The sequence below is a fragment of the Nuphar pumila genome, chromosome 1, assembly GCF_984573655.1.
Source record: "Nuphar pumila chromosome 1, dmNupPumi1.hap1.1, whole genome shotgun sequence".
Lineage (NCBI taxonomy): Eukaryota > Viridiplantae > Streptophyta > Magnoliopsida > Nymphaeales > Nymphaeaceae > Nuphar > Nuphar pumila.
The window spans coordinates 35218320-35230027 of NC_143249.1; the positions used below are offsets into that span (position 1 = coordinate 35218320).

The 11708-nt window shown below is 35.2% G+C and overlaps 1 protein-coding gene across 1 annotated transcript in view; it reads left to right on the top strand.

The window, feature by feature from the left end:
* Window positions 1-7394, top strand: part of LOC149848665 (5'-3' exoribonuclease 3-like) — a 68389-nt gene extending 60995 nt beyond the window's left edge. Inside the window, exons 16-24 of the mRNA XM_090004969.1 lie at window positions 4202-4327; window positions 4666-4742; window positions 4854-4894; window positions 5010-5084; window positions 5170-5315; window positions 5436-5528; window positions 6502-6635; window positions 6745-7103; window positions 7332-7394. Of these exons, the coding sequence (XP_089861095.1) occupies window positions 4202-4327; window positions 4666-4742; window positions 4854-4894; window positions 5010-5084; window positions 5170-5315; window positions 5436-5528; window positions 6502-6635; window positions 6745-7103; window positions 7332-7394 (1114 nt within the window). The remainder of the gene's footprint in view (window positions 1-4201; window positions 4328-4665; window positions 4743-4853; window positions 4895-5009; window positions 5085-5169; window positions 5316-5435; window positions 5529-6501; window positions 6636-6744; window positions 7104-7331) is intronic.
* The last annotated feature ends 4314 nt before the right edge of the window (window positions 7395-11708 follow it).

The following is an 11708-nucleotide window of genomic DNA, read 5'->3' on the forward strand; positions in this document are numbered from 1 at the left end:
CGGGTGCTTCCTTTCATATGACACCTCATAAGAATGTTTTTTTCAAAGTTCACATTAATCCTACTTCATCTTATGTTTCAATGGCCGATAGAACTTCTTTAAAAAAAAAAGTATCAAAAAAATTCTCAAAATTTTTTTGTTCCAAAAATAAGGGTGGTTTCAAAATTAAATTAATTTTTTTTTCTGTCTCAAATTTTTTATAATGCTTGCAAAATTTCTTTCTCACCTAAAGATTGCATCGTGCAAGATGTCCAATCAGGGAAGTTGATTGGGCAAGGCCATAGGTGAGGCAATCTTTACTTTCTTTATCCCTTCCACCCAAGTTATTTTGTAATTTTGTACATGTCAAAAGTATTGATACTTGGCTTAAGAAACTTGGGCATCATAGTTTTTCGAAGATGTCTCTTTCCTTTTTTGAAAAATACATATAATAAAAAAGATATATCGTTTAAATATTGCATTTTTGGAAAAATGAAAGCAATTCCCTTTCCTCGAAGAACTTTTGTTTATACACGACCTTTTGAATCAGTACACTCGGATGTATGGGGTCTCTTACCTATCATATCAAAAGGAGGTTACTCATATTACGTTATTTTTGTTGATGCTTTTACTAGATACACATGGATTTATTTTCTAAGTCATAAATCCGATGTGTTCTCTTCTTTTAAGAAATTTCATATAATGATTAAAAACCAATTCCTAAGCAACCTTTCTATTATTAGATCGGATTCAGGAGGAGAATACATGTCCAATGATTTTCAAAATTACTTAAAACAAAATAGAATTTGTCATCAAAGGTCTTGTTCTAGAACTCCAGGACAAAATATATTAGCGAAAAGAAAGCATAGACATATAATAGAAACCACTAAGACTCTTTTAATTTCAAAGGTCATTCAAAAAAAATTTTGGGCCGAAGTCGTTTTAACCATTAACTTAATTAATGGAACTCCTTTGTCTTCATTAAAAAATGTTTTTTCATTTGAAAGGCTTTTTAAAATGACTCAAATTTAAGAGGCTAAGAATTTTTTATTGTAAGTCTATGTCATATAGGTGCCGGTACGGATGCGGTGATACGACACTTTAAAAAAACTTGGGTGCAAGGGTGCGGGGAGGATATTTATATATATAATTTTTAACAGTTTTAAGTTAATACTATGTGTATTTGTGTGCATTTATGTATTTATATATAATATAGATAAAAATAGACTTGATTAGGGTTAACTGAATCTACTTTTGGATAGAAATGGACTTCAGTGTAGTTGACTTCACCTAACACAAAGGAAGTTGTGTCTATGTGTCGCACCCGTCTGGGTGCGGGTGCGACATGGGTGCAGTGCCCTGTTAGAAGAGTCTGTGTGACATAGTTGTAAGTGTTATGTTCTTACTCATAAAAATGATAAACTATCATCAAAAGCCATTGAATGCATTTTTTCAGGCTACGGAGAAAATAAAAAATGATATCGATGTTTTGATCCAATAAATAGTAAACTCTATGTTTCAAAAGACATTACCTTTCTTGAGAATGAAAATGGATTTGATAACAAAGAATCTAAAGAAAAAATTGATTATTCATTTCTATTTGATCTATTACCAAGACGTGACGAGCCCAACTCTATTGAGGTATTTAAATCTTTTGACAATAACTAGTATTGAGCATCCGATTTTTGATAAGGGTAGTGATCAACATGAAAATTTGAATGTATCAAATGCTACACATGTATACTAGACGGAGTGAAGGTAATCATCCATGTGCCCTTAACAAGTTTTCTCAAAACATACCTTTAGAAGAATCCCAACCTAGAAAATAACTCTTTTTCTCTAGTGCTCTAATTTGATTTGTATCATATGACTCTTTTTCTCTAAACTTTAGAGTATGTTTAATAACTCTTCACTCTTATTATGAATCATCTCATTATAATGATGTTAAACAATACCCTAATGAAGCAATGAAATTTGAATTTAATGCTCTTAAAAAAGACAATACATGGAAAATAGTTGATCCTCCCTTAGGTAAGAAACTTATGGGATGTAGATGGGTTATTAAAGTAAAAAACTAAAAGTGGAGGATCATTAGAATGATATAAAGCAAGGTTAGTTGTCAAAGGGTATGCTCAAGAATATGAAATAGATTATGTGGAAACCTTTGCTCTAGTAGCAAGAATCACTAGTGTTTGAGCTCTCATTTTCATTGCGTCTATTAAAAATGGCCTATTGTTCAATTAGATGTTAAAAATGTATAGGATGTAGATGGGTTATTAAAGTAAAAACTAAAAGTGGAGGATCATTAGAATGATATAAAGCAAGGTTAGTTGTCAAAGGGTATGCTCAAGAATATGTAATAGATTATGTGGAAACCTTTGCTCTAGTAGCAAGAATGACTAGTGTTTGAGCTCTCATTTTCATTGCGTCTATTAAAAATGGCATATTGTTCAATTAGATGTTAAAAATGTATTTTTAAATAGAGAACTTGGTGAGGAAGTCTACGTGGAACCTCTTCCTTAAATGAAAAAATTTTAAAACTTAAAAAGGCTTTGAATGATCTTAAACAAGGGCCTAAGGCTTGTTTTGATAAATTTAGTAATGTTTTAATTAATTTAAGATCCACCTTCGGGCAGGAAGAACTGCTCTCTTTGTCAAGAAAAAAATACTTTAATTGTGATTTTTCTTCTATATGTTGATGATACGATCATCACAGAAAATAACAAAGAAGGCGTTATTGAAATTAAATAAATCTTAAAGAAAACTTTTGATATGTCTAACTTGGGTTTCTTGAGATATTTCTTAGGAATTGAGGTTGCCTACCCTCCTAGAGGATATATTCTCTCTCAAATGAAATTAGTTGCTAACATATGTGTTAAATCAGGAGTTTCAGATGAAAAGAAGGTGGAGATCCTAGAAGTCATAAATGCTAAATTAAGACTCAAAAATGGTGTGTTGCTTGAAGATCGTACTCCATATCATGAATTAATTGGATCTCTCACTTACCTCTCCATCACTCGACCTGATATTGCTCATGTTGTTCATGCTACTAGCTAGTTTTAGTATTGCCCCTACCACATTGCACATGGCAGCAGTAATGAGGATTGTGCGATACATTAAAAACACCATTTCGAAAGGGCTTTTCTTATTCTCTCTTCATCATCTTTTGATTTAACTGCTTATACTGATGCTGACTCGGGCGGTAATCCAAAATATAAAATCTTAAGTATTGGTTTTTGTATTTTTCAGAAAATTTATTGATTTCTTGGAGGTTTAAGAAACAACGAAAAGTATCTTTATCCTCAACTGAAACTGAATATCGTGCAATGGCTACAACGACAATGAAGATTGTGTGGCTTAAAAGTCTTCTCAGTGATATAGGTATCATTATATCAATACATCGAGTGACAATAAGAGTACAATTTATATTGCAAGCAATCACACCTTCCATGAGCGTACCAAACATATTGAGATGAATTGTTATGTTTGTGATGAGTATCTGAAAGGAACTATTACATTGTCGACCAGTTGGCCGATTTCTTCGCCAAAGCTCTTCCTGCACCTCGTTTTTTCTTTCTCCTTAGCAAACCTTCAGTTCTTTCCCCATAAAGTTTGAGGGGGAGTGTTATATATATATATATATATATATATATATATATATATATGATAGGAGCATTTTTGTCTTTTTACATGTAATAATAGTTGTTTATTAGAAGCAACTATTTTATTTCTTTTCTTATTTTTCCTTTTTCTTTCTACTTTTTCTTTTGTTTTTTATGCATTGTCCACCCCCCTCCCCCCCCCCCCCATAAATAGGGGTGTAACCCCCCACATGTAAAGCACTCCTTTTTTCCCTCACTATTCAATAATATTCATTTTTGTTAGCCTTTGGCATTGTCGTGGACTTGTGTGTGCACTTGAGTGCTAGTCTATTTTCTTTGTAATTGTCCATTGTTGGACTTGTATGTGCTTTGCACTTTGTTATTTGTAATTCCGCATACTTCATTACAGATCCTATATGGACTCTGGAAAGGAAAGCCACAATGGTGTTTCAGTATGGGTTGTCAGTGGTTTGGGTTGTTAATGGTCCAATGGATCTGATCCTTCTCAAACACAATCATTCTAACTAAATGGATCATTTTCTTTTGGATGCTTAGATCATGTTCCTCAATGTTTTTACCTGACCGGAACTATATGTTCTAAATTTGATGCACTTCTGTAGGTATTATCCCTACCACTACGGTCCATTTGTGTCTGATTTGAAGGGTATGGGTAGAACACAGAACTTTCAAGTGGGTGTGCCTTTCAGACCTTTTGAGCAACTATTGGCAGTTCTTCCTGCCCAAAGGTGGAATGTCTACTGTCAGAGTTTTTGTTAAGATAGGTAGATAAATCATATGCCATAATGGACAATCTTCATCAAAATGGGTGTTCTTGATCGACATTTTCCATCAATATGGGTGGTCAATCAAGACTCATTGATGGAAGGTTGCAAGGACTCTAGGAGACCTTGGATCCTTGGAATTTAGATCCAAAAGAACCATTTTGGTGGATTTTTTGGTTGAGATTCTTGTGTCAGATTTTGATGCAACAACTTATCTGGGCAAGTAAGATAGGCTTGAAAACTACATTTGGAGTGTATATTTAGGCTTTTCTTTTCTAAAAAATTGGTGTTCTCCATGGCAGTTCTCATGCACTTCCCACAGCATACAGGTTACTTATGACCTCCCTGGAGTCTCCACTTTCTAGTTTCTACCCTTCTGGTATGTTGATCATTTCTTCTGTCCTGTGCTATATGCTGCTGACAAGACCATCTATAGGAAAAATGGCTTGATCATCTTCTAACATCACACTTTTTTTCCATGTAATAATAGATTTTGAAGTGGATGTTCATGGAAAGCGGTACTTGTGGCAGGTAGATCGGTGTATACATTTTCTGCCAGTCTTTCCTATTGGTTCTGCTTGATTAGTTATTGAATTGCAAAGAAGCTGTTAAAAGGGTGTCTCTTGTGTCATGTTCTATTTTGAAGGGAATTGCCAAATTGCCGTTTATTGATGAGAATCTACTTCTAGAAGAAGTCAAGAAGCTTGATCATAAGTTATCGGTATAGCAACCTACTTTTCTTTTTTGTCAACTATTGGCAGGAATCTTTGGCCACAAGAACTAACTACTTAGCTGGAAAGTTTCAGGATGAAGAAAATCTGAGGAATACTTCAAATTATGACAGAATTTTTGTTAGAAATTGTAACACTTTAGGCCCAGTAATTACATCATTGTACCAAGATGACTCGGACATAGGCAGCAATAAATATGTAATGATCAATCCTGAAACCAGGTAACAGTTACAAAGCTGCATGAATTGTTCATTATCTAGGGAGGATTCACATTTATGTCAGTGCAGGCTTCGCAATACAGTAATGCTGCTAATAAGGCTGTCATTGCTTTGGCTTTACAGCGATGGCATGAATGGTTTCTTATGCCCTGTTGATTTGTCCTTGTGGACTCTTAATTCATCCTCAACTTCCCAGGAGTTGTTCAAAGATGCACTGTAAGTTTCCTCATCTTAATTTGTTGGTCACTACAAGCTTTTCAGTTTATTTTCTAATCCAGCTCAGTTTTTTTTATAGGATTTCTATCTATAAGAACCCGATTGAGCATGAGCACTTGCCATGGCCACCAGTAGGTGTAGAATACCCTGAAAAGGTGTGCATGCTTGCTACTTATTAATTCTGACATATTTAGTTTGTGATCTATATAGATCTCACTGCCCACAAATAAATCCCATTTGGATTGACATGCTTCTTGAGGTTACAATCATCAGACTAGAAAGCGCAATACCTTTTATGATATCACAAAGAAAAATGTCGTGATATCATTGCATTTTGCTTGCAGTCGATCACCAATGACGATATCAAGACTACACTGTTGTGGCATGAATACAAGGGTAGATGTCCACCATGTGCCGTACAGAGGCAAGAGGTGTATCCCTCTATGTTTATTTGTTTGTTTTCCTTGTCCTAAGAATTATTACTTTACATTGAATGCTAGAATCTGTACCGATCTGACGTGACCTGTGTAAATCTGGAGCAAGATTTTCAGTTGCCACATTTTCAAGATCTGATGGAACAATTGAGATTTTATCTATCATTATCTTAGCATTAATTGTTTAGGATTAATTTAGATTGATACGAGAGATTGAACAAAGTGAAAAGGAAAGAGGGAGACTGTTTTTTCCAGCGGATACTAGGAGAGCGGGTCAGGTGAAATGGTGTTCTACAATGTTAACATCTGTCCAAACGGATAGTGGGCCCCACATCACAGGACAGGTGTAACCTGCATTAATCATTTTACATAAAATGTTTTACCTGATCCACTCTTGGATGTAGGCATTTGGCCGAAGCTCTAACAAGTGCTGTTTTTCCCTTTCTCCTTCCTAATTGCTTTTCTTATTTTTTTTCAGTTCATTCTTTGTTTCAAGACCTATTAGTCATTTGTGGTATCTAATGCTCATAGTTCTGTAGATCGTTCTTCATGCCAAAAACTGCTCCAGAATCTGGGAACCCAAGAGGTTTTTACGGTCGCAGCACGGAGATAAGGTACTTATCTGCACAAGTTGATAAGCACACCGTTGCAAGGCTTGATCATGAATCATGTGGTCTTGATAGATAAAACTGAGATTTGGTATATTGTATAAGAGACCATTGATTTCATTACTATTTGACTGAAATTATTGAAAGATGATTAAAAGAAGTTGAACTTTTCAGGCGTGGACCGTGTCAAAGAAATAGTGCAACTTCAAAGGCCAATGATAATTATAGAGTTGCAGGACAAGGATGGGGTGGCCAAGGGAGAGGGCGTCCACTGCAACTTGGTAATGCCACTCATGAGTCAACAAGAAAATGGGAGTCTGGTTCACAGGCCCAAGCTAAGACCCCAGCAAGATGGGTCCAAGTGCAAGGATCTATTGGAAGTATTTCAGGACAAGGCTGGGGTGGCCAAGGGAGAGGGCGTGCACTGCAACTTGACAATGCCACTCATGAGTCAACGAGAAAATGGGAGTCTGGTTCACAGGCCCAAGCTAAGACCCCAGCAAGATGGGTTCAAGTGCAAGGGTCTATTGGAAGTATGTCAGGCCCCAGCAGGAGCAGTAGTGGAAACGAGACGAGCAAGCGTAGCGATGGTAGGGAAGATCCAATGATCGGACCGAGTACCTCCAATCACTGAGGATGGGAGGAGGGGGTGGGATACATGGCATCCAGTGATTGGATCGAGTACCTCTGTAACGTGGGCGTTCTTCTAAACGTTGTAAGGTTTGGGATTGGAAATGTTTTGTTTGGCTCACCTTTTGTAGTTCGATCCATCCGTCCTATATGTTTCTGTTGGTTTTGCAATATGGGAGCAGTGCCTTGGATGATGAGGCTGGCTGGGACCAAGGATGTTATGCAGTCACAAGTTGTATGTATGTCCACGATTGCTGTGGAATATACTGAGATTGTACAGGATGATTGTTGAACTTTTCTTTTCGGAAAATCTCAACTTGGCCTGGTTGTGTCGTCCAACTCGAGATGTAATGATTTCTGATAAAGAATGGGCATATGGTGAACCTTGCATGGTAATGATTAGGTTACATGTTGCATGATCTTAAATGCTTTCTGAAAGGGTCAAATTATTTTTGTTTTCTTACCAGTGACTCGGAGAGTATCTGGCCATAAGAGCTTTAGCACATTTGGTTTGGTGGGTCCGTTTAAGGCGTTCAAGTTGAAGGACGTCAGGAGTTTAATACCTCAAACATGCGGTTTGTATCTTCCACTTTCAAGGCCGAAACAACAAGCTTCCTTGGCCATCCAGAAGGGTGGCCCAAGATTTTTTTTTTTCATGCCGTTCCCAGTTCGGATAAAGAGTATCATTGGCTGTAAATTTAACGGCTAAGATGCTTTGAGACCTTAATGGTCCTCTTGTTGGCTGATGAGCCTGATTCCTTGTGGGCTCTTGCCCATTTGGTTGTATCTAAATCCAACCAGATAATTGTTGAGTATGATATGAGAGATCTTAAGTCTGATCACATATATATATTTGAATTCTCAGGCTGCTTATAACTCATCATTGGGTCTCGGGTTGGTTGAGTTGAACAAAGATTTCATAAACAAGTAAAATATATTCCGACATTGCCGTCAACAACTGCACCTTTTTTTATATTTACACGGACAAACCACCCCCACGATCAGAGACCTAGCCTTTATGCTGGCTCTGCCTGCTGTAGTGTGTGCTTGCATTTTTTTTTTAAATGAGGGGCCTGGTTTGATTCATATTCTTGCCAGTTTTACTCACAAGCATATTTACATGGATCAGATTGGTATCTGACCCTAATTGTAAAAACAGAAAATGATCATATTGTACCAGAAAAATGCTCTACAATTTTTAAAATCTGTCACATGGCCAAATTCACAAATGTCTGACTTCTTTAGGACCTTTTTACCGTTCGCACGAGCAAACTTGAGGTTCATACAGTATATCGGTACGCTCTCCTAGTATTGCAAACTCTCACTAAAATATAGATTTGCGCATTTTTTTTTTGTGAACCTCATGAAGTTCACATAACCAAATTTGTGAACCTCATGTGATTGAAACATGCGTAACTTCTCAAATACCGTACTAAATTCACATATATTTTATAACATCCATGAGACATTGTGCAAACCTCCTTTCACTGACTGATCCTCAAGGAGATTCACAAATATGTGGTGATCTACGCATATAACATGTGAATTTAAGTGAAGTTTGCAAATAATGTACTAAATGCACGGATATAGTACGACATTCATGAGATACCGTGCAAACTTTCTTTCAGTAACTCATCCCCAAGGGGATCCGCAAATATGTAATGATATGTGCATATAACATGTTGCAATTTTTCATTAAGTCTGCACTCTAAAATGACGATCACAAATAAGGTACTAACTTCGCAAATAAGTCATTGTGAATATGCTTTTTATATGTGGATTTGCTGAAACATCGCAAATATCAGAGAAAACACATGCATTTTTTTTTTGCGAATTTATGTACAAGCATTATATGTGACCTTTAAATTTTAAAAACCGAATGTCTGCACCCCAGGGTTATTTTTGTATAAACTAGGGTTTTTTGTGGTCCCCAACGTGCTTTTCTCTGGTAACAATTTTTGGCGATAATTTTCAGTTACCTTTTTGGTGATTCATCAATGGATTCAATCATCGATAACAAGTCTTTAATGGCCAAAACAATTATTTTTTTTAAACAAGAGTTTAAATCAATTATTTTTTTTGAAACATTGGCATGAGTTACTTATTTTTTTAAAGAATTATATGGTTTTTAAAGTATCTTTTCATATTTAATAGCCTATTCTATTTTTTTCTTTGATTAAATCATTTGTTTGTGTGTCTTTCTGTCTAACTAGTTATCCTAAATCATTTGTTTTCTTAACAATTCGTATGCTTTTATCCTCCAGTTTGGTCGTTTATATGTAATGTATCTTATATTATAAACATGATTAGGGAACACAAATTTTTTTGTTACATTAATGATTCAAATTTTTGCATTGTTAATGGGATATTATGTTTGTTTTTGTAATGCTTTATTAATAGTCAATGTCATGTCTTTATTGTCCTTATGTTTACCTATATTCTTTGTTTTTTTATTGTAGAAAATTCTAAATTTATGTATTATAATATGATGATTGAGAAGACTATCTCGAAGGGGTCTAGACCCACATCATCCGCTAGTATTGTAACACAACAGAAAGAGCAAAAACAAATTTACACACTGGATGATCCTTTCTACTATGAATTATGAAGTAAGCTTGACACATGGGTAGGGAAGGAGCCTACACCATGGCCAACATCTTGGTGGCATTTAAAAAAAAAATGCAGCCTCACTAATCGAAAACCTAAAAATCTATGCCCAAACAAACAATAACTAACAATTTTATCATGACCCAAATCTAAGACAGAATCTGAAAAAAAAGTTAATGAGTTGGTGTCCACACTTGTATTTTTCATTCTAAAAGCATCTAAGGAGGGGAAGGGAGACTCAGTGATAAAAAAGTTTAACCCATTGACTCACTTTGATGTTGTTGCTAACCTTAATAGTCAGATAGAGAAAACTAGAGATACAACGACCTGTAGTGGCAATGGCAAGATGAAGATGGAGAGTATGAAAATAAAGATGAATGATTCTATACAAGGGCAAAGGAAGTACCTCAATAAGGAGAGGATGTAAACCCTAAGGTTGAGGTTAATGTGGAAGGTCCTCGTAAAGTGGAGGTGAGTGAGGGTCTTAAGAAAGATTATTCGGAAGGATTAAAGAAGAAAATACATACTCCAATGAAGAGGTCACTGAGGGAAATAAGGTTCGGTGCTCGTGGCTATGTACTTTGCACATGAGTGTTATTTTGTATATACATATTTATAAAATATTTTTAATTATTGTTAATTTCATATTTAATCATATATATATATATATGTGTGTGTGTGTGTGTGTGTGTGTGTGTGTGTGTGGCATGTTTTTAAGATAGCTATGTTAAATATTGCAATTCATTGCTTATTTTGTTATATATGCTTGCAGTATATTTTTAGGATAACTAGTTTAAATATATACATCCATTAATTTGTCATATATGTCTGTGTGTGAAGCATGTTTTTAGAATAACTAGTTTGAATATTATAATTGATTGATTACTTTGTCATGTATACATGAAACATGTTTTAGGATAACTAGATTGAATCCTATACTGCATTTATTAAAATGTTATATTTGTGTGTGATTCAATGAATTTGACTGATTTCAGCAAAATGAATTATGACTGTAGGATCCACAACAACAAGATTTAGAGGATCTAACAAGCCACATGCACTAGTTCAAAGCACACAAATCATTCCTAAAACTAAAGAGGAAGTAAAGGATAGGTTGAATTGAATTTATTTCTTAAAATTCTTGAAGATCACACCATTAAACACCAGTCACAATCTCTTAGAGGTTGTTGTACAATTTTGAAATTTGAAAATCAATACATTTCAGTTCAAAGATATTGAGATGACCATCACGTTTGAGGATGTGGTATGAAGCACTAGATTTAAGTACCATGAAGAGCCAATGAGTGCATATCAATAAGAAGATTTAAAGCACACTTTAGGTGTTTATCTACAATAGGGTGAGGATGTATTCGAATGTGAAAGGCTCAAGTTATTATGGTTTAGGAAGCACTACAATCCTAACATGCCAAGAAAAATGAAGAGAAATGTGTGGTGTGGTGTGAGTTTTATGAAATAAATTTTTAAAAGATATTTTTAATGAGAATGATTTATGCAAGCCAGACACCAAATACTAAAAATTGGCTCGCACGAGTGGTAGAGTTCGGATCTATCTCAGAGAACGAGAGAAACACTTTGTATTTCACATAAAACTAATCTACTCTTTATTGCCTTGAAAAATAAAAAAATTAATTAATTAATTAACTAAGAGTGCAACCCCCTGCGGAGGGCTTAAACAAATAAAAGTAATAAAGTGGCCTTATTACAAACTCAGAATAAATGAATGAATAAATTCTAAGCTAAAAATAAAAGAGGAAGGGTCTTCAATGCTTGAGTTTCTAGTCTCTCTTATCTTCTACTGCTTCCCGCTTTTGCTTATTGTTCTCAAACTTTATTGATTGATGAAGGACTCTCTGAAGGGCTTGAAGGGACCTTTTAGGGGA